At 35.1% G+C, this 24,654-nt stretch overlaps 1 protein-coding gene across 1 annotated transcript in view; it reads left to right on the forward strand.

Annotated features, from left to right (window-relative positions):
- GALNT13 (polypeptide N-acetylgalactosaminyltransferase 13) overlaps window positions 1-24,654 on the forward strand; it is a 705,305-nt gene that overhangs the window by 458,648 nt on the left and 222,003 nt on the right. The window contains exon 7 of the mRNA XM_036747971.1: window positions 2,329-2,509. Coding sequence (XP_036603866.1) covers window positions 2,329-2,509 — 181 coding nt within the window. The remainder of the gene's footprint in view (window positions 1-2,328; window positions 2,510-24,654) is intronic.

Here is a 24,654-nt window from a genome sequence, read left to right on the forward strand (position 1 = left end):
GCTTCCTAGGATCTGATTTTGATACAGAGCTCTGACTTGTTTATCTTTGCAACACCTGTATACTTCTCTAGGGTTTTTATTCTCCTTTCCTGGGAAATTTAAGCTTTGAAGGATTGCATCCTCAGCTTCACCAACTATCAATTGTTTTAATCCTCTCCTTGTTCTTTAGTGCTATGGAAAAAAAGTTTCTTCTCTCTCTCTCCGACCCATAAGAAGTCCTCCAATGGGCTTTAACATTTAATGCATTGGCCCAGAAAGCCATCTTTTATTTTTTATCTTAGCAGGTTTGCCTAAAGCAAATCTCTTAAATAGATGTAACCTCTATTCTATCTTTTGAGGTTTTTTTTTTTTTTTTTACCTTTGCTCATGTTGACAATGTGGTCTTCTCCAGAGGCCATGTTTAGACTTCGAGGATCCTTTTCCTTGATTCTGCATTGTGTTTCCAGCATGATTTCTACCAGATTTATTTTCCTTTATCCATCCAAACCTTTACTTCCCTATAAATTTCCTCCTTACTCCACCTTGTTTGAGCTTCTATATAGAAATACCCTGGAGCTAATAAACAGTTGCTCCTTTAGTCTAGTTGCTTTCTCCACCCACTTTCCTAAGATCAGGTCAACCTCTCACAAAAAGAAGGATTTCATAGGATCCTGAGTCACATTTATTTCAAGTGGCCTCTATGTTGGCAGAGGAGAGGAGGAACTCAGCCAAGCTCTCCCAATATTATCTTCTAAACAATTTTAAAATAATTCCTTAAATAGAATTCTGGAGTGGTAGTGCCAACAAAAGGTGAGGGAAAGACACTCTTCTAGCCAAAGACAGCTCAGAAGTATAGAAGTTGAGATCTGTGATACAGGAGTGGAGGCTGGCCCAGGGCCCATGTGAATGTAACATTATTGGTGGGACTAGGTATTGGTGACAGAAACAGCAACAGCTTCAGGAGCTCTCAAGCCATAGATGGCAAAGGGTTGGGGAACTGGTCAGAGATTACATTGGTCCTTTGAGTTATCACTAAATGCAGAACTGGAAATTGTTTGGCAACTACATTACCTATGCTCACTTCTAGAGCATCCAGAGCAGAGAGGAACACTTTCAGTCAAGAAAGAGCAGGGGCTCTGAGGAGCAGTATCACTTCTGGTCCCAAGGGAACTGAGGCCTTGATGAGCACTATTATTTCTGGTCCCAAGAGAACAGGGGGCCTGAGGAGCAATATTGATTGCACTCCCAAGGGATCAAGGGCCCTTCTTAGGTAAAGACCAGAGTGTAAACCAGGAGAGCATTGACTATTTTTCTTCCCAGATCACATTACCTTGGAAGCCCTGAAAACTTCCAAATTCACAGAACTAGCTCAGAAAAAAGTGGTTCAAAAAAAGCCTGTAGCTTGAGACACACCCCCTCCACACCATTGGATTTCACCCCCCAGTTGCAAGAACAGAGACCAACTTTAACTTAAAGTTTGAAATCAAGAAATGGAGTGGAAAAAATGAGAAAGCAATAACAAAAATAAGAAAAAAAATCCTAACCATAAATATCTACTCTGGTGACAATCAAGACACAAAACCAGGAGATAATCAAATCAAAAAAGCTAAAAACAAAGCCTCAGAGAAACATGTGAATTGGACACAAACCTAATAAGTCCTAGAAGAGCTAAAAATGATTTTCAAAATCAAATAAGAGTAAAAAATCGTAAAACAAATGAGAGTGAAGAAAGACATTTATGAAAATATAATTAACAGTTTGGTAAAAGAGGAATAAAAATACTGAATAAAATAATACCTTAAAAAACAAAACCAGTCAATTTGGATAAAAAAGAGGTACAAAATCTCACTGAAGAAAAATAACTTCTTAAAACACACACACACACAACTATACACACATATATAGGTATATATACATATATATATATATATATACACAAACAGATATATGTGTATATATACATACACATATAAATATACATATACATACACACAATTAAGTTAACTGACAGGTATTGGTAATTTAGAACCACAAACAGAAAATCAGAATATCTGATTGTTTCTATATTGTATAAATATGGCAGACAGCTAGATAGCCTAGATTCAATGAAGAAATGTAAGCTAAAATTCCTTGCTAAAAGTAAATATGTCAATTTGTCATATAAAATCCTGTCTATATATATCTCTCTCAGAATGCTATATCTTAAATTACATTTCAGGATATCTTCATAATTTCAAATCAACATTTTAAAATTCTAATAGTGTATTGTCTTTTAAAGCCATGTTTCTTCTTATTCCACCTTCATTGGTTTATTTACAAGACTTGTGTGGTTTCCTCCCCTCTTTTCAGATTTGGCAGTGTGGTGGATCATTAGAAATTGTAACCTGTTCTCATGTGGGTCATGTGTTTCGCAAGGCAACCCCATACACATTTCCAGGAGGCACCGGTCATGTCATCAATAAGAATAATAGGAGGCTAGCAGAAGTCTGGATGGATGAATTTAAAGATTTCTTCTATATCATATCCCCAGGTAAGCAGTTCTGGATGTTTTGGTTTGTTTGTTTTATAGAAGAATAAATTAGAATTCCATGCAAATATAGACATTTTCCTTGTTGGATCTCCTTACTTTGATGGTGATTATTCAAACATTCAGAAACCTACCTTTTTGCAAAGATCTTCTTGATAAAGTAATTTTAAATCTAAAATATGAATTACACAGTATAATAAATACAATATTATGTGGCTCAAATGACTCATTTAATCCCAAGCATAGGTGTTAATTTTTTCTTCTTACCAGTATCATGGAGGAGAGAAGGGAATAATGTAAAGAACTTTGAAAAATGGGTCATTAATATGATTCAGAGTTTTATCCTGACATGTGGGCACTAAATTCATCTATTGGTTGATCAGATTTTTTAGATCTAAGGAGGAGCAATCTGGGAATTTTTGGTCCTTTGTCCCAGAGCTTGCCCCTGGGATTGTCTTCATTTTGGTTTTGCCATATAGATCACCAGTCTTAAAACAGTTTTTGTTTTTTATTTGACATGTTCTGTTTTTATTTTTTTTTAATGTGTGAGGAGTCAATAGGCTTCATCTTTAGCAGAGATTTTGAAGAAAGGGGAAATCACATGCAAATTTAACATTATTTTGTAGACAAGAAAAATGAGGACAATATGTATATAAAGGTATAATTAGGAGACAGTCTTTTTTTCCACACATTTTCATACCTCTTCTGTGTCAGGAAGCTATTGCCAGAAATACTATTTCACACACAAATCTATTTCTCCCTGCAATGGAGACCCATCCCAGATGTTCACATAATATATTTTATCAACAGTACATAAAATTCACAGTGAGATAGTGACATTTATGCAACCTTTTCATTTTCATTTGATGTAACTGCTAGAATTCAAATGAAATGGTAGTAGAAATGTATAATAGCAAATAAGAAGAATAGTTGAAATAGAAAAAAGGAAATGTAAATGCTATACATAATAACACGCAAGTTGGGATTTCAGAAGATAAGTAATTGATGCTGATCTTACACCTTTGAATTATTTTTATTCGTGATAACAAATATTGTTTTTAAAGTGAGTAAGCACTGAAATCTGCACTATTTTCCATTTGGGGGGAAAAAAGGCAGATAACTATTCTCCAGAGGAGCATTTCCCAAACAGTGATATGTGTTGTAAAATGACAAGCCTAATAGTTAAAGGATGAAAAAGAGAACATAGTATCTGGAACTAATGTCATTATGTTGCTCAGCAGGGAGTGTTTGTATGTGGTAAAAAGTGTAGCTTTCACATCATAATAAGTATTATTTTGAGAGTTACTGTTTTTATAAAATGAGCTTATTTGTATACAAGCTAGGGACTTTAAGAAGAAAAAAATAGCATTTAGGGAATATGCAGAAATTTTCTCCTGCCATCCTGAAGACTGTTTTACATGCCCCAGAGTTAGTTTGCAAAGCCAGGTGTGGACTCTGCCTTTACTATGCCCCAAAATGTGTGTGTATTGGGGAAGGGGGAGAAGGGATGTCAGGAAGATACTTTGATGGCAGGAGAATGGGATTAAATTCTCCACTTTGGTAATCAAAGCTATCTACCTACTACTGACCCATTTGAGCATTAATGAAGTCATAAATTAATGTGAGATTTTACAAGAGGTCCATGAAATCTCTGAAAACTCTTTCAATAGCCCCTTGCTACTTTCCCAGGTTCCCTGTTGCTGTTTTGAGTAAGCAATTATTCCATTCATGGTGGAGAGTTCAACCCCATAACACTGTCTATTGCCAGATGTTGCAAAAATCATGAGGCCAATTGCAAAGCACTTAAGATACCAAGCAATGTAAATAACATAAAGAATTATCCTCTCTATGCAGGTGATTTTCATTTCTATTTATCTAGCCCTTCATCTCCGCCTTGCCTTTCTGATTCACACCTTCAGCTTCTTATGGACATCCATGATGGAAGGCCTGAAAGACATTTTAAATTTAGCATATCTAGAAATGTACACATTATTTCCCTCCAATCCTCCCTCTGTTCTGAACTTACTGTGAAGAATACCACATATTTCCATACATTTTCATACCTCTTCTGTGTCAGAAAGCTATTGCCAGAAATACTATTTCACACAAAAATCTATTTCTCCCTGCAATGGAGACCCATCCCAGATTAGGGTCCCTGTAGGGTCCCATTCATCCAGTGTTAGAATGTAGATGTCACTCTCAACTCCTCTCCTCTTACTCTTCTCACTCACCCCAATATTGAATTTCTTATCAAGTCCTATTGATTCTATCTTCTTAACATCCGACACATATACCAACCTAATACAGATTCTCATCACCTCATGCTTGGACCATTGTAATAGCCTTCTGTTTGGTGTCTTTTCCTCAAGTATCTCCCCAGTTCAATCCATCCTAGACTCAGCTACCAAAGTAATCTTTGCAAAACATATATGACCGTGCTGCTTCCTTATTTAATAAACTCTAGTATTTCCCTATTTTATCCAGGGTCAAACACAAAATATTATGCTTGGAATCCTTCACAACCCAGGTCCTTCCTATCTTCCTAGTCTTCTAACATTTTGCTCCCCTCCATAAACTCTATAATCTAGTAAAATTGGCATACTTTCTTTTCCTCATGTAAGAGACTCTATCTCTGATCTCTGGGTTTTCTTCTTTTGTTTAATATTTTTATTTAATTTATTTAATATATTTAGTTTTCCAGCATTGATTTTCACAAGAATTTGAAATATGAATTTTCTCCCCATTTCTACCCTCCCACCCACTCCAAGATGGCATATAATCTGGTTGCCCCATTCCCCAGTCAGTCTTCCATTCTGTCTCCCCACTCCCCTCATCCCCTTTTCCCTTCCCTTCTTGTAGGGCAAGATAATTTTCTACACCCCATTGCCCATGTATCTTATTTCATAGTTGCATGTAAAAACTTATTGTTTTTGTTTTTGAACATCTGTTTTTAAAACCTGGAGTTCCAAATTCTTCCCTCCCCACCCACCCTCCCTAAGAAGGCAAGCAATTCAACATAGGCCACATGCATATCATTATGTACAACCCTTCCACAATACTCATGTTGTGAAAGACTAACTATATTTTGCTCCTTTCTAACCTATCCCCCTTTATTGAATTTTCTTCCTTGACCCTGTCCCTTTTCGAAAGTGTTTTTGATTACCCCCTCGCCCTATCTGCCCTCCCTTCTATCATCCCCACTTTTTTATCTTCTTCCTCCTTCTTTCCTGTGGGGTAAGATACCCAATTCAGTGTGTATGTTATTCCCTCCTCAGGTCAAATCTGATGAAAGCAAGATTCACTTATTCCCTTCACCTGCCCCCTCTTCCCTTCCTACAGAATTGCTTTTTCTTGCCACTTTTATGCAAGATAATTTACCCCATTCTCTCTCTCCCTTTCTCCCTCTCTCAATATATTCCTCTCTCATCCCTTAATTTGATTTATTTTTTTAGATATCATCCCTTCATATTCAACTCACCCTGTGACCTCTCTCTCTCTCTATATATATATATATACATATATATGTGTATATATATACACATACATACACACACATATATGTATATATATATATATATGTACAGACACACACACACACACAAGTATATAAATATATATATATATATGCATATTCCCTTCAGCTACCCTAATACTGAGGTCTCATGAATCATATACGTCCTCTTTCCATGTAGGAATGTAAGGAAAACAGTTCAACTTTAGTAAGTCCCTTGTGATTTCTTTTTCTTGTTTACCTTTTCATGCTTCTCTTGATTCTTGTGTTTGGAAGTCCAAAATTCTATTCAGCTCTAGTGTTTTCACTGAAAAAGCTTGAAAGTCCTCTGTTTTATTGAAAATCCATATTTTGCCTTGGAGCATGATAATCAGTTTTCTGGGTAGGTGATTCTTGGTTTTAATCCTAGCTCCACTGACCTCTGGAATATAATATTCCAAGCCCTTTGATCCCTTAATGTAGAAGCTGCTAGATCTTGTGGTCTCTGCCTTTTCAATGAATGGTTGCACCTTATACTTGGAACTCTCTCCCTCTTCCTCTCTTTCTTCTTTGTCTCTTTTGTTTTCTTTGTCTCTGGCTTCTCTGGATTAAAATTTCAGCTTCAACCTCACTTTCATTAATTAGCTTGTCCCATTTTTTTTCCAATTCTAGTGCCTCCCCTCTGAAATTGTCTCTCATTTACACTGTGTATATTGTATACATTGGTAGTTATTTGCATGTTGTCTCCCCCATTAAAATGTATGCTTTTTTTTGCTGTGGACTTGAAGCTGCACCAAATAGTTTCCATTAAGTGCAGCAACTTAAGTTCTTAAAAGGACAACTACTTAGACAGCTCTCAACACAATGTGTAGTATTTATCATGCAGGCATTATTGAAATGAAAATTTATTGTTACACATTTTGAATCCTTTTTTATGTTCTGCTATGCACATGGCATGCTTTTTTCCTCTTACATTGTATTTAAGTTCCAATATTTAAGTTTATGATATGTTTTTGTATCTTTTCTCTATTCTGTATTTGTGTTCTAGTGTTTGAGTCTAAAAAGATTTAAAAAAAATAAATATGAAAAAGGACAACTACCTTTACATTTAATGTGGCTGAATAATACTGGTTTAATTGATAACAATACCTAATATTTCTATAGTACTTCAAGGTCTGTGAATCATTTTGCTATCTTCTCTCATTTGATCCTCACAATGACCATGTGAGATAGATGCTATTATTCTCTCCATTTTACAGATGAAGAAACTGAGCCAGAGAGATTTTAAGTTACTTTCCCAGGGTTACAAAACTTTAGTCAGTTAATAAGGATTTGATTTCACGTCTTTGTAACTCTCTGTCTGCTGAGCCACCTAGATGACATTTGGTAAGACAAGGTTTTGACATTTATGGTGTTAGTCCTGATGAATGGAAGATTATATTCTTATCAGTTCTCATAATATAGTTGTAAAATACCAACCAGAGGACACAGTTTAAAGAAAAAAATTAATCAACTCTATCATCATCATTGTCATCATCATCATTATCACCATGACTAGCATTTATGTAGCACCTACTATGTGCTATCAATCATGCTATGTGTTTTACCTCATTTGGTCCTCACAGGAACCATGGAAGGTCAGTACGATTATGACCCACATTTTACAATTGAGGAAACTGAAACAGACAGTGATTAAGTAACTTGCTCAGGTTCATGCAGTTAGAAAGTGTCTGAGGCTAGATGTGACCCAGCTTCAGACACTTCCTGACTCTAAGCCCAGTGCTCTACCATAGAATAAATATAATAAAATTATTATAACATGATAATTATTATAAAATGCTTATAATTTATATAGATGTAAAAAAACATTTGTTATATAAAATCATTAATAAAATAAATGTCAAATAATGTTATTCACACACATATGAGTACCCTTTCTCATAGTTTGCCACACCCAGTTGCAGGGGACACAGAATGGGAACATATATATCCATGGAACAAGCATGGAGTGGTGAATGCATATGGAACAAATATGGTGGGGGCACATACGTAGATAGAGAAGGCAAATCATGCTTCTTAGAATGTTAAGTCACCATTGTCTTCTGGGAATTCCATCATTCTAGGAATGCCCTCAACTGTCATCAATCTATATCATGTCAATGAATGTCATCATCTAGTGATGATAACTTCCTCTGCTGACCTAGGGTCTTTTGCTAGACTTATTTGTAAGTCTGCTTTCCTGTTGATTTTCCCTTTCTGTTGATCTGCTCTGTAGCCTCCTTGATCCTAATCCTTTCTTTATCCTCTCTATTTCTCTGCCATTTCCCCTACTCTCTGGCCTACAGATTAAATTCTTACAGGCAAGGCAATTTTTTCCTTGTTCTCCCCTATTGTGACATAAACATTATGTGGGCCTATTCTCTTCTGCATATAGGGAAGAGACAGACTCAATGGGGAATGCTAAGACTGTTCCCTAAGTATATGGAGTATAATGTGTTTGAATTTGATTGCTTCTAGAAGAGTCATTTGGTTTAATTTCCACTGTTCTTTGGGACTTCTAGTCTTTACCAAAGATGGGTAGTACTCCCAAGACTACTCCCAACTAGGAGGTAAATTAGATTGAAAAGAAATACGATGAATAAGAGGTTATGCATATAATAATGCTATCATCCAACATGGCATTTATAATTCAGAAGCCTACGGCTAAATTTTTAATAAGGTCATTTTTTTACATATGTAGTGATTCCTATTTTTTATGACATTTGCCATTCATTTAGGGAATTGACTATGGTTGTAAATAACTATGATTAAAGATGCCTGTCATAAAAATATAATGTTTTATCATTATTGCCATTTGCATTTACGAAGCAGCTAAATGTCTTGAGCTGTTTCTGTCCTATTTGCCTTGGAAACATCAGTCAGGGACTCAGTATGGTTTTTGGATGAATACATTGGCAGTTTAATTTCGTCCAGGAGACAATTTAGACTTTAAAACTTTGACCCTGTTCTAGTTTATTTCTATAATGGCTTCTAATGATAACTTAAAAATAATTCAACTGCTTTCCAAATAATTTTCTAAGGATGCACGTACTAAAGCAAGATCATTTATTTTTCAAAACCTTGTAGGCTCTTAAAGCCAAAAGCATTTTTTTTTTGCTTTTACTGATAATTGGACTAGTTCAGTTTGAGGTAGTATGACTGTGGCAGCAAATCCTTTGAAAGGAACCAATGCATATGGGAGCAAATCATCACATAATACCCTCTCTTACAGATAGAAAATGCCTTAGTCTCAGGTAAGAGTTAAGAGATCTATAAAGTTATAAGTGTGGTCATAAAACTAAGTGTTTATTTATCTGAAATGCTAGCTGTTCCATAAAGAGAGTTTCCTTTATTAAAAAAAAATAGTTACTCTCTATATTTCCACTGATGTGTTATTGCAAGCAGCTGTGGTTCTTCATGATACTCTAGGTGTTTTTTTGTTTGTGTTTTTTTTTCTTATGGGCAATAGTTTGTGCTCTTCTTTGGGACTGAAGCAAATTGAAAATAAGGTTTAGCATTTCTAAAGGATATGCTGAAAAATCTTGTCAACATTCTGTTCAGGTTTGAAAATATCAAATTATTTTGATCTATATTCCAAACAAACAAATCTCAAACTTTTAAAATAAGATATAAGATCCTCAGATTGGAATTTGGATTAGATTATAGGACCACTACCACCATTCTGTCTCATCCCATTATTTTAAAATAATTATATTTATTTTACTTTTTGGTTAGTTGCTTAAAAATCATCAAATTACATCAACTTTTCTACCCATAACATATCAGTACTCTCTGGAACCTTGGTCCATCTGATTGGAGAACTGGTAGGCAAAGAAAAAAAAATCCTCCCAGGATTTAAATTTAAAAGAACTCATAGCCCAGCCATTTCCAATCAGCTCCTACCTCTCCTCTTTTTTCCCAGCTTTTTCAGATTTCTTTTTGTGTGTGTGTCTTGTCTTCTCCCATTAGATTGCAAACTTATCGAAGGCAAGGACTCTTTTATTTCTTATTTGTATCACCAGCATATATAGAGTGGTAAATGTTTCATCATTTGAACCTTGAGATAGTAAGTATGCAAATATATACTTACAGAAGGTATCTCAGAAGTCAATATAAATATGTATATGTAAATACATAGTTTATATCATGAATTCTATAGCAAAGATTCATAAATATTTCAGCATGATGTGAGTTGTAAGGCACAAATATTTTATAATCAGCTATCAATGTAGTGCCTAATGGTCTTTGTAATGCATAGCAATATAGTTCCAATTCTCACAGGCTGATCTCATAAGCACGGGTTTTGATGTTTTCAGCAAAAAGGGCAGTAATTCTGTGTGAGCATGGAAATTTTTTTTTCTCCAGGGATATAAGTTTTTGGTTGAGTTAACATGAATTCATCTGAACAGAAAACGAAGCATACCTGAAATTAGCATATAACTTTGAACTATTCTGCTTGTTTCCTTAGTACAACTTTGCTATTAGCAAATGCATGTTTTATCAACAGCATTTGCATTGGGCATGTGAGTGGTTCCACGAACTAAGGAGCCTTGCAATTACCACAGAAGATATATTACTGAGATATGTAGCAATTTTAGAGAGGTTTTTGGGGGCAGGGGGTGGGGCAGAGGAGAGATGTTTTTCCTCATTTTCCTTCTTGTAATTCCCCAATGTTCTGTTTGGAGCCGAGATTCAAGAAGGCTATATTGCCTTAGATCTCATACCACTAGAAATTCTTCCCTCTTTAGATCTAGTCACTTAGATCTAACATTCATTTATATCTCATACAATAATAAAATTATTTTGTTTACATTAGAAAGCAATGTGTACAATCAACAATGTAGGCAACACAGGTAGAATAAAATTCAGGTGCCCAATCACATTGTATGGTGAAGTTTCTCCTTTCCTCACACCCATCTCCATTCTGATAATCAAATTATTAGAATGCCATGATTTCAGGGTGCTCAGTTCATGCTACCATCTCAAAACAAGCCTCGGTCTAGTTAAAATGGATGAGGTAGGAAAAGGGCTTGCAATCACCATAGGAATATTATCATCTTCACTGTCAATGTACTATATAGGAATATCACTTTCATAAATGAGGTGAGGTCTTCCCCGGGTCTGAAAGTGGGCTGTATCAGATGTGCAAGCCAGGCATCCCTGGTAGAGATCAAACCTCTGAAGCCTTCATTAGGATTGTCTCAGTGCTGAAATCCAACCTTGAAAGAATAAAGGACAAATCTCAAAGTCTTTGCAACTCCTAGCAGAACTAATATTCCATGCTATTTTCCTTGTTCCCTACTTCCTCCTTATCTCTTTTTCTTCTATTCTTTCCAGTGTTGATTTTGAAAAAGAAAACTGCTACCCCTGCATGCATAGGAATGCTTCCAATTAGAGTCCATACTGAATCATCAGTTTCTGTGCTCCTTACATATAATTACTATTTTTTCTTTAACAACAGATATTGCAAATAGATGGGAGAATATTCATATGATATCATTGATATTCACAACCAACAGATATTTTTTCCTTTAATCAGTCAACATTTTTTCCCACTCTCCTTTTTTTCAAGCATTAAGTCATCAAGATTCAAAGAACACTGAATTTTCCTGAGCACCTATAATGCAACAGGCCTTGTACTTGGGATAGTGGGAAAGGGCAGAGCTTTTACTGCTTACAGTTTCATAATACATAGAGAATCTTTAAAGATGTAGTCTGAACCATGAAAAAGTCAGTGAAAAAAATCGAAGTAAACTGAGTGACCTGGACAGATAATATTTTGTTAAAAGAGTAAAAAGGACCTACAGGAATGTTTATAATTTTATTTATTGAAAACAAACAAAAAAAAACTAGAAAAGAATCCAACAATTCTGTTTGAAGCTTTGATATTAGTTCACATGATGATCTTTATTCTCATTCAGATAATAAACTTGATTTTTCCTAGTTTCCTTTTTTGTCCATGAAACCTAAGGGTAAACAGATGCCGCAAATACTGTGTGAAAAAGTACACCAAAATAACTCCTGAATTTATCTATGTCTTTTGCCCTTGAAGAGTTAGAAGTGATTATTCCAGCTTCGAGTGATAAGCCACTCATTATTAACAGATTCTCAAGATCATTGGATTCAAATTTGGAAAGGGCCCTAGACATCATCATCCTCCCCTCCCCTGCCCATTTTACAGAGAGAAAACTAAGGTCCAAAGGCTTGAAATGTTTGTCCAAAATCAAATAAATCACAAATAGCACAGTTGATCCCACACCCTGTCCCTCCCAACCTAAGGATTCTTTCTACTATATTACAGTGTTTCAGAGATGGTCAGTTTATTCTAACAAGAACTCTGACCACTATCAGTGCTGAGCTGTTCCTTTATATTTGTACAGAATAAGGTCTATATTGTTATAGGTCTTATACCAAAGACATCTACAAAATAGTCACTACCGTAGAGTAGATCATATTCCAAGCTCTCTGTTACAACATTTGGCACATTTCCACTTCTCAAACATTATTTAAAAAAAAAACCTCTATACAATCCTGATTGCCATTTTATGAGTGATTATTATAAAGGAAGGACAAACTTTTGTCACAAACTTCTTCTAGTCCATAATGTTGTCTAGAAACTGCCTTAGGTAAACAAATATTGTAACAACATGCCATTCATCATCTAACAATGCATGGCATTGGCATGAAGTAGGAATTGGCCTATTCTACCCACTGGCTTTTCTCTATGGAATAACATAAAACAATTAGAATAATATGAGCATAAGCGTATCAAATGAAAGATAATGAAAATATCCATTTTTAGCACATGGGAAGAAAACAAGCATTTATTGAGCACCAGGCATGTGCCAGGTATGGTGCTAAGCTTTTTGCAAATATTATTGCATTGGATCCTCCCAACAACCCTGGGAAGTAGGAGCTATTATAATCTACATTTTATAATTGTGAATACTGAGGGAAATCCAGATTAAATGATTTCCCAGGGTCGCAGAGTCTTGAGACTGGATTTGAATTCAAGTCTTCCTGACTCTAGACCTCAAGCTCTCTCCACTGTGCCACGTAGCTGCCTCACAGTATGAGAAATGAAACAAGTTCTAGTATGGAGGGACCAGAATTTTTTTTGGTGGGGTGTTTCCTATATTCCTTCTTAAAAGTAATAATACCCTGCAAAAACTAACAGATACTTCATTTTGATATTCTCTTAAGTGCATTTTAACTAAAGTGGCAGATGAAATAATGAGTAAAAGAGTCATAGTAATCTTTATCTTTGGCCAGAATACTTTTAAAAAGTAGATTTTTAATCTGATGTGTTTTTAATAAATGGAATTAAGATACTCTGTAAGTATTGGGGAGCAATGATAAATTGTATCAGATGGTAAAATTATTTCAGTATATTCGAATAAGTTAATAATGAAATTACACTGATAATATTCCTACTACTGTTTTTGAACAATTGCTATTGTCACATAACTTCTCCTATGTGGTAGTTTAAAAAAAATAACTGCTCTGATTTATAACCTTTGTGGGCATTTTCCTGGTATAGTGCTACTTGACTGTGGGGAAAATACTGTATTAGATTGGGAAAGTGTAATTAATTTCTATTTATTTAATTTTAGATAATTTTGGTCATTTCAGGAATTGAGTTTCATTTGAAATAAAAATAATTATATAATTTAATGGCTGAATTATAACCCTTAGCACATGAAAATTACTAAGCAAGTTGTTCATCTTCCTCATTTTGTTGCACCTTGTACAGAGTGTGAACCAGTTCTTCTCAATGAGATACTTATAGCATTGAGTAGTACATCACAGCTGCATGAACTGACCCTGCAGACCTCAAATATGAATGGCCTTTCCTAATTACTCAATCTACTTACAGGCAGTAATTTATGTAAATTGAACTTATTGTTTGGCGATAACATATTATCATTGGGTAAATCTTCCCTATGAAGAATGTTGTGACATTATTTCTTTTATTAGTGTGTGAGAGGTTATTTCTCATTGCACATGAAAAACTCAGAGTGCAGACAGGTAAAGAAGATCACAGAATATCCTAACTGAAAGGGACCTCAGAGGCCAGCTAGCTGAATGTGCGTGTGGGCATGAATACTTTTTACGTCATCCCAAAATAGTCTTTCAGTCTTCAATTGAAGACCTCTAGTGGAGAGACACTTACTCCCATCTTAAGCACCCCATTCAACCTCAGGATAGCTCTTAGTGTTACGGTATTCCTCATATGAAGCCTGAATCTTCTTTGGGACTTTTTTCCCCATAACTTGTACTTCTGCCCTTCAGGGCCAGTCAGAGGGAATCTAATGTCTCTCATGCCAAATAGTCCTTCATTTACTGTGGATACTATCATGACCCTCCAGAATTCTCTTTTCCAAACTAAATATCCTCATTTCATATATGATGAAATCAGATAATATGTTTTATAAAATTATCTCAATGTCTGTCACAATCCTATTCATTCTTCTTTGTATTTTCCATCTTATCAATAACCTTCATGAAATGTAGTGCCTAGAATTCTGTCTGGTCAAGGCAACCTGATATGGCTTTATTAGATTCTGTGATTCTACTGTTGGCTCACTAATTAAATGTTTTTAGAGGAACTGCTACCTACTCATACTTCTCTCTATAATATACTTGTGAAGTCTTTGTATATGTGTATGAGCATTTAATTTAGCATAAGTGTTGGACTTTGTATGACCCTCTTAAATTTGTCATATTATATCTGGCCCAGTGTTCTAGCCTGTCAGAATCTTTTTTTGATACCAACAATGTCCTCCAATGTATTAACTATCTTTCTCAACTTTAAGTTATATTTTAACTTATCAAAAATCGCTTCATCAAACTCACTAATAAAAATATGAAATAGCAAAGGTCAAGGGCAGGTGCCTGGGCCATCTTACTGACAGCTTTCTTCCAAGCTCACATTCATTCTGACTCTTCAGATGTGGTTATTTAACCAGCTCACTAAATCTTTTCAAATATGCTGTTTGCTAAATCACGTTTCTCTGTTTCATCACTGATGATTCCAAATTTCAATTTTGTGATATTATAAAGTACCTCCCAAACCTTATCAAAACTGCATTAATTTTAATTCATCTCAATTTATACCATATCAATAAATGCTGTACTGTAAACTCTCTTGAGGGTAAGTGAAGAGGGTCACAGACAGTGCCATAAGAAAACCATTCAGTGTGTCCTAACGCCAGTAAGGTTGTTTATCACTGAGGTAATTAAAGCCAAAGTTTCCTGAGAAATCATAGGTAAAGCCATTGTTAGGGAGCTACACATCCTTGGTGACTCAGCAAGTATTCATACAGAGAACTTTTATTGTTGTTTAGTCATTTAGTCCAACTCTTCAATAATAATCCACAGCAGATTAAAAAAAAAAGACTTCTGAAGCTCTACAGTTCAGAATATGGAAGTCATGTATGGATTTTTTTGCCCCATTCACAAGTATATATCTTAGATAGAAAAGTAGTTAAAGGACAATAGAATGTCATAGCACCTAGGATGTGTTTGTATAAAAAGATAGCTAAAAGAATTAGAAAAAGGAATGCAAAAGAAAAAAAAAATGAATGAACAGAAAAAATACAAGTCCTTTCTATATGCCAGGTACATAATTTATCAACAAAATGAAACTTTGAATTGTAGCAAAATTGTGTCAAGTTGACTTGCATCCAAATAGTGCATACCAAGGTAATTTTTGCAAAAAAAACCCAAACAAACAAAAATGATTTAGCCATAATATAGTGGGAGTTACCAGAGGAGTGATTCACCCTTCCCCTGTGATTGGAAAATAATAAAACTTTCTTTTTATTTTTTTTCCTTAAAACTCCAGCTTAAGCAAATACTTTTACAGTGGACCAATGTAGCATTAAGTTGCACTAGGAAGATTAACCATCCTTCCATATGCTATAATATTTGTATATCTTTTGGAGGATTTCCGTTTTCACTGTTTTAAATTACAGTAAGTTTAACAGTCTTCATTTCATAAAACAGGGAGCCACAAAAGAAGACTCGTGGCTAAGCAGATAGGTGCTATGAATATGACTCTTAGAATTAAACTTTAGGTAATGATGCCCTTGATTGTGAACTGATATCCTTTTTTCATCATTTATTATAAATAGCTGTCATTAAATATAATATTTGTGAAATTAGCATTCACTGAAAAGATTGAAGGGAAAGATTTGCATATTTATAAAATAAAATAAGATATAGACAAACAGCAACAACAACAAAAAAGTTTCTACATCCTTTTCCTTTTCACCTATGGCACTAAGAATATTAACTCTCAGTCTAAATAATGTAATTTTTAACTTCCCTGTTCCCATTTTCTTTCACTGAAAATATTCATCACTAAGGTATTTTATAAAGTAGACATTGGTTCTTCCCTAACTCTTTACCCATAGTCACTGAAGTATTCATAGAAATTTTCCTAGGCTCATGTCACAGTACCCAGGCCAGTTTTCATGTTTAAAATTACATTTTCTCCTAATCTCAATTTAGTAGATGTATTTATCCTTTCTACTTCCTATCAGTCAGTTGATTATTTGTGGGCTTACTGCTGTTACTGTCACCAATAAAACACATAAATCAGATTATATCTCAACAGATAAAAAGAATTTTCAACAGATACAGCTCCCTAGTAGTTGGCTAGTTTCATTTAACATTACAAAATAATATCCCTCCTGTTGGTAATGCTGCTGTTGACAAGAAGTGTGGAATAATAGAAAGAGCACTGAACTCGAAGTCAGCTGAACTCATTTCAAATCATAACTGTCTTACTTAGTGCTTGGTGACCTGGGTTAAGTCACTTTACTTAGCTAGGATTTGTCACAACTTAGATGGGGCCTCTGTTTCCTCATAAGAAAATAATGCCATTAGATGAAATGACATCTAAAAATCTTTCCTGTTCTAAATTCAGTGATCTGTTATAGTTCTCAATTTTATATGTAGTTCTTGAAATATAGTTAACACACTCAACTTGATTTTTTTTTTCCATTCGGCAGAAGTCGGCACAGAGGTCATAGTACTGGGACTAAGAATTGGGAATATAGGTTCAGATCTGGCTTTAGATATTTGTTAGCTGTGTGACCATGGGCAAGTAATTGTAAGAGTAACTAGGGTTGTTGAGTAGAGGACATGAAATACTATTTGTAAAGGGCTTAGCATAGTACCTAGCACATAATAGGTACTCTATAAATGCTTGTTCCCACCTCAATTTTCCCCCATTCTATGTAATTAAAAAAATCTTCAGACACAATTTTCCTGATGGGGAAGGAAAAAGAACAAGCATTTATATAGCACATACTATGTGTCAAACACTATGCTAAGTGCTTTTTCTTTTTCTTTTTTTTTTACAGATATTCCATTTGATATTCATACTCATCCTCCACTGCAGGTACTATCATTATCCCCATTTTACATGTGAGGAAACTGAGGCAGAGAAGTTAAGTGACTTGTCCACAGTCATATATCTAGTAGGTTTCTGAGGTCACATTTGAACTCAGATCCACATAACTCATGATGTCCTGACCAAACCTGAGCCTTTATATTTGTGAAGGAAAAAAAGAAGAAAAGTTTCCATACACATGACCTCTGAGGGGAAATTTGGAGATTTAGTGAAGATGGGCCAAAGAAAGACTGAAGTGGATTTTACAGAATGCATCCTGAGTAGGCTTTTGCTATAGGACTAGGCTCAAAAGCTATGTAGTCCAAATGCTTAATTTTAAAGATGAGAACAATTGAGGTCAAAGGAAGCTAAATGTTTTACACAAGGTCATAGAGGATACTAGAATAGCAGAACTTAAAAGGAGCATAGACATCAGCTTATCTAACACCCTTATTTTAGAGCTGGTATCACTAAAAATTACATAACTATTTAATAGCAGGGCATTGCGCTGTCTATTCACTGCCTGCTCCACTATATTACACCGCTTTTGATGGAGCTACTACTGCTCATTCTCTTTGGTAGGACTTTCCTGGATGTGTTGTCAACGAGCAAATGGGAGAACAATAATGTCTAAATTCAGGGAAGTGATCAGTTCTCAATTCAACTATCTGCCACCTTTTCCCACCTTGTTAAAAGTACATCTACTTCTTTCAACCACATTAGCCTCTGAGCTCCCACAGTGTACAAACATAAGCAAACGTATGTATATACATTTTGCGTGTAAATATGTATGTATGTGTGTACATATTCACATACCCACAAATATATGCATGTATGAGCATGTATATGCATGTATGTATAATTAATAAAATGATATAGTTTCTTTCCCCAATCCATGTTGACTATTTATTATTTAGTGTAATAATATCAAATCTCACTGTTCAGGCAGTCAGAAGACCTGATTTATGTCAGTTTTGTGAACCTGAGGAAGTCTCCTAACTTCATTGAATCTGTTTCTTTGTCTGTAAAATGAACAGATTAGACAGCATAATCTTTAAAATTCCTCCATCCCTTTAGTCTATGTCATTTAAAGACACCAAACTTTCTTAAAGGTTAAATAGTTTAGCCTTTTGGTTTTGTCTGCACCTGTGATTTCATTGATACAGGCAACTCTTCAGGATTCTTCTCTCTGTTTTTCTCCTTATCTATTTGTCTTTCTCTCTTTTCTATCTGTCTGTATTTCTCTATTTATGTGTTTGTGTCTCTCCCTGCCCCCTTCTTAATCCCTGCCCACACATACCCCTCAACCTGGGGAAAACCTTGTACAGTCTTTTCAAAGTCATGTACCAGATACCCAAGTGAAAGGGAGGAGAATATGTGACTGTTGCGCAAATTACCACCTTACCAATTGATCACTTTCACGAAATTTGTGACTGAGGTATTTGTTTTCCTAGCAATGCTGTCAATGAGTTCAAATTCTGAATGCAGGTCCCATTACCCATTTAGTATACTCCTTTTATTGAGAAGAGATTGACAATGACTTTCTTTTTTGATAATTTGTTTTGACCTTCATCAGTTGGGGTCTACCCTTGAATATTCTCTTTCTTTTATATTCTCCTTATCCTGCTAGGAGGGAATGTTTTGCAATCATCTTTATTATTGCAGGGTACAAAGATAGTTGTCATTCATGCATTATCAGTTAAGAGCATAACTAGTTGTTGACAGAGAATATGGCTAGGAGGGAATGGATTGCAAGCATCTTTATTACTGCAGGGTACAAAGATGGTTGTTATCCCTGTAGCATCAGTTAAGAGGATAACTAGTTGTTGATGTCCAAAATTGTTCAGTGAAATTTTAACCTAATGAATATTTTATAAAAGATCTAGTACTGGGAAGGATCTCTGCAATCACTTATTTGAAACCTTTTATTTTACAGATGTGGAAATTGAGCCCCAGGGAGTTAGAGTGAGTTTCTTTACTACTAATGTTCCCTTTGCCAGTCTCTATTGCTATAAATTAGAATTCATCATAAGAGGTCAAAACAAAATGCTATGGGACATTCAAGGATAGAGAGAGAACTTTAATCTAGGAGAATCTAGAAGGTTTTATGGAAGAAGTAGCACATAGTTAAATCTTTCATGAGGGGAAAGATTTAAACAGATGAGGATAGAGCATATTTTAAAACTGAATTCAGAGACTGGAAATAGCAGGATAAAATAGGGAAAGGAATATTATTTCAGTTTGGCTGTGGCAAAAAATGCAGGCAGGATAATAATGTGAGAAAATGCTGGAAAAGAATAATGAAGCCACCTCACATATACAGAGGTGTGTGTGGGGGGTGGGTGGGTGTGGGTGTGTGTGTGGGGGTGTGTGTGTATATGTGTATCATTAGATGTCTGGTCAGAATTTACATTTTATTTGAAAAGCAGCATGGAATACTAAAGGTTTTTTTTTTTTAAGCAGGAAAGTCAGTTAATATATATTTGTTAAGCAGCTACCATGTTCCAGGGACTCTGCTAAGTGCTAGGGATACAAAGAAAGACAAAAGTCTTTGCCCTCAAGGAGCTCACAGTCAAGACTAAAACTGAAGGAGCAATAAGAAAGATGGAGTAAAATGGATATGGAAGATTTTATGACTATTGTTTCCCTTTTCTAAAATTTGAGAAATCTCTTCCTAATCTATGCCAACACTCTTAGGAATTAATTTAAATTTATACCTAATGACCCCCATGCCCACCCCATGCTGATCTCCTTACTTATGTTGGCTGCAATCCTCTGCCATCTATCCCCCACATATTTTATCTGATTTTTATTACTTGATTTAGAAACCTTGGCATTGATCAGATACTATGAGATGCCCCACAAGAAAATATCTAGAGATATTGTAGATGTCACAGTAGCAAGATTATTGCCAGAAAACCACCTGTTTGGATCTCAGATTCCCCAGTAGAGATTTTCTCTCCCCTACAAGTACTCATTCACAGAAGAAATAGTACTGAATACATTCTTTTCAGCCTTAACAACATTCACATCACATGAATGGATCAACTGTTTTGAGTTTATGGACTCATTTTAAATGTAAAAATACTGTATGCTTTCTTTTTTATTAGAAGTTTCACATGTTGACAAAGGACTATGATTAAATTTGGGACTATTTAAAATGAACTTATAGTCTATCAATCACCAACTTCTGTCTATGCTTGAAAAATAGTAATATATGTATGTGAAACTACACTTATGAATTTTGCAGGAGGTATAGTTGGTATTTGGGTGGAATTAGAGAGAAAAAATGGCAGTACTCTGTTATGCATATGATTCATAGATTCCTTATAATAATTTTGCAAACATTCCCTAATTCATTCAAGGTATTTAATTTTCAAATAAGCAAGCACATTGATCCCTTTGGTAAATGCTTTCCTTTGTTTGTTTGTCATGGAAACACCCTTGGACAATGGGGCACCCTCTCTTGGCAGTAGGACCATTGGAATTTTCAGTCCATCTTATTGGATTAGAGAGGGTCTTTGTGTGGAAGAAGATGAAGGTTTGGGGTCAGTCTTTGCTCCATTTTTAAATATTCTAGAATAAATTGAGTGAAAAAACCTAGATTAATAATTTAAAATATTAAGTTTAAAATTTTCCTCAAATCAAGTATGTTTCTTGTATTCTTCCCAATCTAGAGACCCTAATAGAGGTCTAGGGGAATGGCAATACTAGTTTTAAATTTACGGATCCTTGGTCAGATAAAAAGATAAAGTTTAAGGAGGCTTGGGAATTTAAAGTCTGAGTAAAGTGTTAGTGTAGGAATTAATTGGAGTTATGGAACTCCTTAGTGGAAGGATATAGGATATAGGATAATGATAGGATAATAGCCATTGATATTTATGTAACAACTTACTGTTTTCAAAGCATTTGCATTCATTATCTCCTGTGATCTTCACAGCAGCCCAGGGAGGTAAGTACTCCCAAAATAGTATTTCCCCTACATTATGAATTAGGTAACTGAGACTGAATGGGGAAGTGATTTTCCCAGAGCCACAAGACTAATGGTTTGGAGGCAGAATTAGATTAAATGGGCAACAAGCCTTTATTAAATACCTACTATGTGCCAGGCACTTGGGCTGAGTCAATCTTCATATGTTATAGTAACTAGAGCTCAAAATTATAGTACTTTTAAGCATATGGATTAATATATTGCTCAGAATAATTTTGTGTACCTGCTTTAGTTCATCCCAAGAATGAGGGTGCTGAAAATAAATGCAGAGACCTGGGTTCAAATCACACATAATATGCTTAGCAGCCGTGTAATTGGGCTAGTCACTTATCATCTCTAAAACTGCACCCTTTTCTGTCAAACTGAGATTAATAGTAGTACCTATTTCACTAGGTTGTGTGAAGATCAAATGAAAAAATGTTTGTAAAGAGTCCTCTGGAAATTTCATATCATGCAAATGTCAACTCTACCTATTCCATACTATGATCACTGGTACCCTCCACTACAGCAGGCTTGCTCTCTTGAGCATAGTTTTATTCCCCAAATTGGGCTATGACTGCTAGGATAACTCCTAGATAGCTACTTCAGAACAGCTAAAGGGGCTCCCAAATTACTATAGCTTCAGGGGTGGGGAACTTGCTGCCTCAAGGTCACATGTGGCCTTCTAGTTTCTTGGGGGCAGCCTTTTGACTGAGTCCAAGTTTTACAGAACAAAGCCTTTTATTAAGAGAATTTGTTCTGTGAAATTTGTATTCAGTCAAAGGGCCACACTTGAGAACCTAGAGGGCCACATGTAGCCTCAAGGCTGCAGGTTCCCCATTCCAGTTAGAGCTAGCATTTAGATTTTGAGGTATGTTGTATTTTTGAGGTTTGCAAAGCACTTTACAAATATCTCATTTTATCCACATACCAATCGTATGAGATATTCATATTTCTCCCATTTTACTAAAGAAAAAAGTGAATAAGACAAGCTTAAATGACTTGCCCAATTGGTGTCTGAGGCAGAATTTGAACTCAGTTTGTATCCAGGTCCAGTACTCTTATCTACTGTACTAACTAGTTGCCTGTATGAGATATATTCTGCTGGCCAAGTTTGCAAGAAATTTTGCCTTACATTTTTTTCCTCCCAGGTCTTTATGGTTGTTAGACTTTTATTATGTGAAATCATACTCTAAAAACAGTGACTAGAAATAAACAGTGCTATGAACCCTGACAGCATGTCTAAGATATACACAGTTGGTTGGAACTGATGCTGCAAGCTCATGAATGGATATTTCAGGACAGCTCAATTTTGCTTTGTTTTGAGTAGACTTCCTTCCACCTCCAGGGATATGAGGATCAGGTCTCATTATGTCTAACCCAGTTTAGCCATTTATATCATCTTGGCTATGCATGCATTACAACTACTTGAAAATAATTTGAACTTCACCAATCTGTTTTCTTAATATCCACTTTGAAGGATTTGGACTTTTCCCTTTTCTATTATGCAGTGCAGAGGAAAATAGTGTTTTAGAAATGGTAGTTACTTTTAAAAAGACAATTTTATGCAGAAAATGAAGGAAGGAATGTACTTAATAATGTGTTGACAAGATAATCAGAAAGAATCTATGAACAAGTCCTAAGTAGCCATAGCAATCTTCCTTGTTAAAAAGAAAATTCCTGAAAGAATTTATTGCTAGCAATCAATTCAATGTATTACATTCCTACACTGTATGTAAAGGGCACTGTACTAGATAGGAACCTGGAATACAAAGAAGCAAAATGATCATCTCTGCTCTCAAAGAATTCATAGTAAAAAAAAATCCCTTATGACATGAGTTCTTACCTTTTATTGTGTCATGGGTACATTTACAGTTTGGTGAAGCCTATGGACCCCATCTCAGATTAATTTTTTTAAAATGCATAAAGTAAAATATGTTTGGGTTATAAAGAACACTAATTATATTGAAATCCAGTTATCAAAATATTAAACACCAAAAATAAATGGATCTCAGGTAAAGAACGTCTGCTTAATGATATTATTGAATATGGATTTGAGAAGTAACTCTGGAGAAAAGTGAAAGTGCCCTATATTTCTAATAAAGTGGAATATAACCCAAAACTTGCTAATGCAGGGTTAGTCTGTCTTGATAAGCTACTGATTTTTGTGCATGGGCATCAGTTTTTGACTCTCAGTGAGAATCAATGTTAAAACCTTGGGTCTTGGTTTTTGTTTTTTCTACTTCTCAGAACAGCTAATTCTCAGAATAGATAGATGGCTCTTGCATGTCACAGACATAGAGCAAGGTAAATAAATGTGGTATTTATGAGAGGGATAAGTATTTTGGAATTGAACTTCAATTGAAGAGGTAATGTATTTGATTCATTTAAACAACCTGACATGTATGTTTTTGTGGTGTGCCCCAAATTTTGTTTTTTGATATTATAGCCATGTGCTACAAGAATTCCTTTCCCTTTTTAATATTCAAAATGAGCTTTTTGAGATCAAGGATTGTTTTTTGCCTTTCCTTGTATTACCAACACTTACCACAGTTCCTGGCACATAAAATAATAGGTGCTTGATAAATGCTTAATAATGAATATGTGAAATCTAATACTTTCAGGCTTTCCAAATACTTTGCATATGTAATGAGACACTTTATAAAAGCCATGCATTTTCTCATTTTTAGTAACACTGCAAGGCAGGTACTATAGGTATTCTTAATCTCATTTTCAGTACAAAAAACAGAGACTCAAAGGGAGTCTATTAAACTGAGACTTCTACATGCAGCTGGTAAGTGTCAGTCATGATATGAAACCAGGTGTCACCTGAATCTCAAATCCAGAATACTTTCCATTATTCCTTGTTGCCTTTCAGAGCATTCTTGGAGTTAGAGCCTTTTGAAGACAATATTTAAAATAATATGAAAAGTTACAGTTTGACAATTTCTTTTGCAGAAAGAACTGTCATAAGAATGAAGTCTCCCTTTCTTGATTGCTCCTCATCCCCTCCAGCTGCTGGTGCATCCCCCATTCTAAATAAATTACATCCTTATTCCATGTTATATATATTTATTTATATGCAATTTATCACCTCCAATAAGATATAATCTTCTTGAGGGCAGGGATAGCTTCATTTTTGTCTTTGTGTTCCTAGTACCCTAGCACAGTGCATGGTACATGATAAGTTCGTAATAAACAATTATTTTTGATAGTTCTATTTTTTTAAAGTCTATAAGACTATTTTT

The sequence above is a fragment of the Trichosurus vulpecula genome, chromosome 2, assembly GCF_011100635.1.
Source record: "Trichosurus vulpecula isolate mTriVul1 chromosome 2, mTriVul1.pri, whole genome shotgun sequence".
NCBI lineage: Eukaryota > Metazoa > Chordata > Mammalia > Diprotodontia > Phalangeridae > Trichosurus > Trichosurus vulpecula.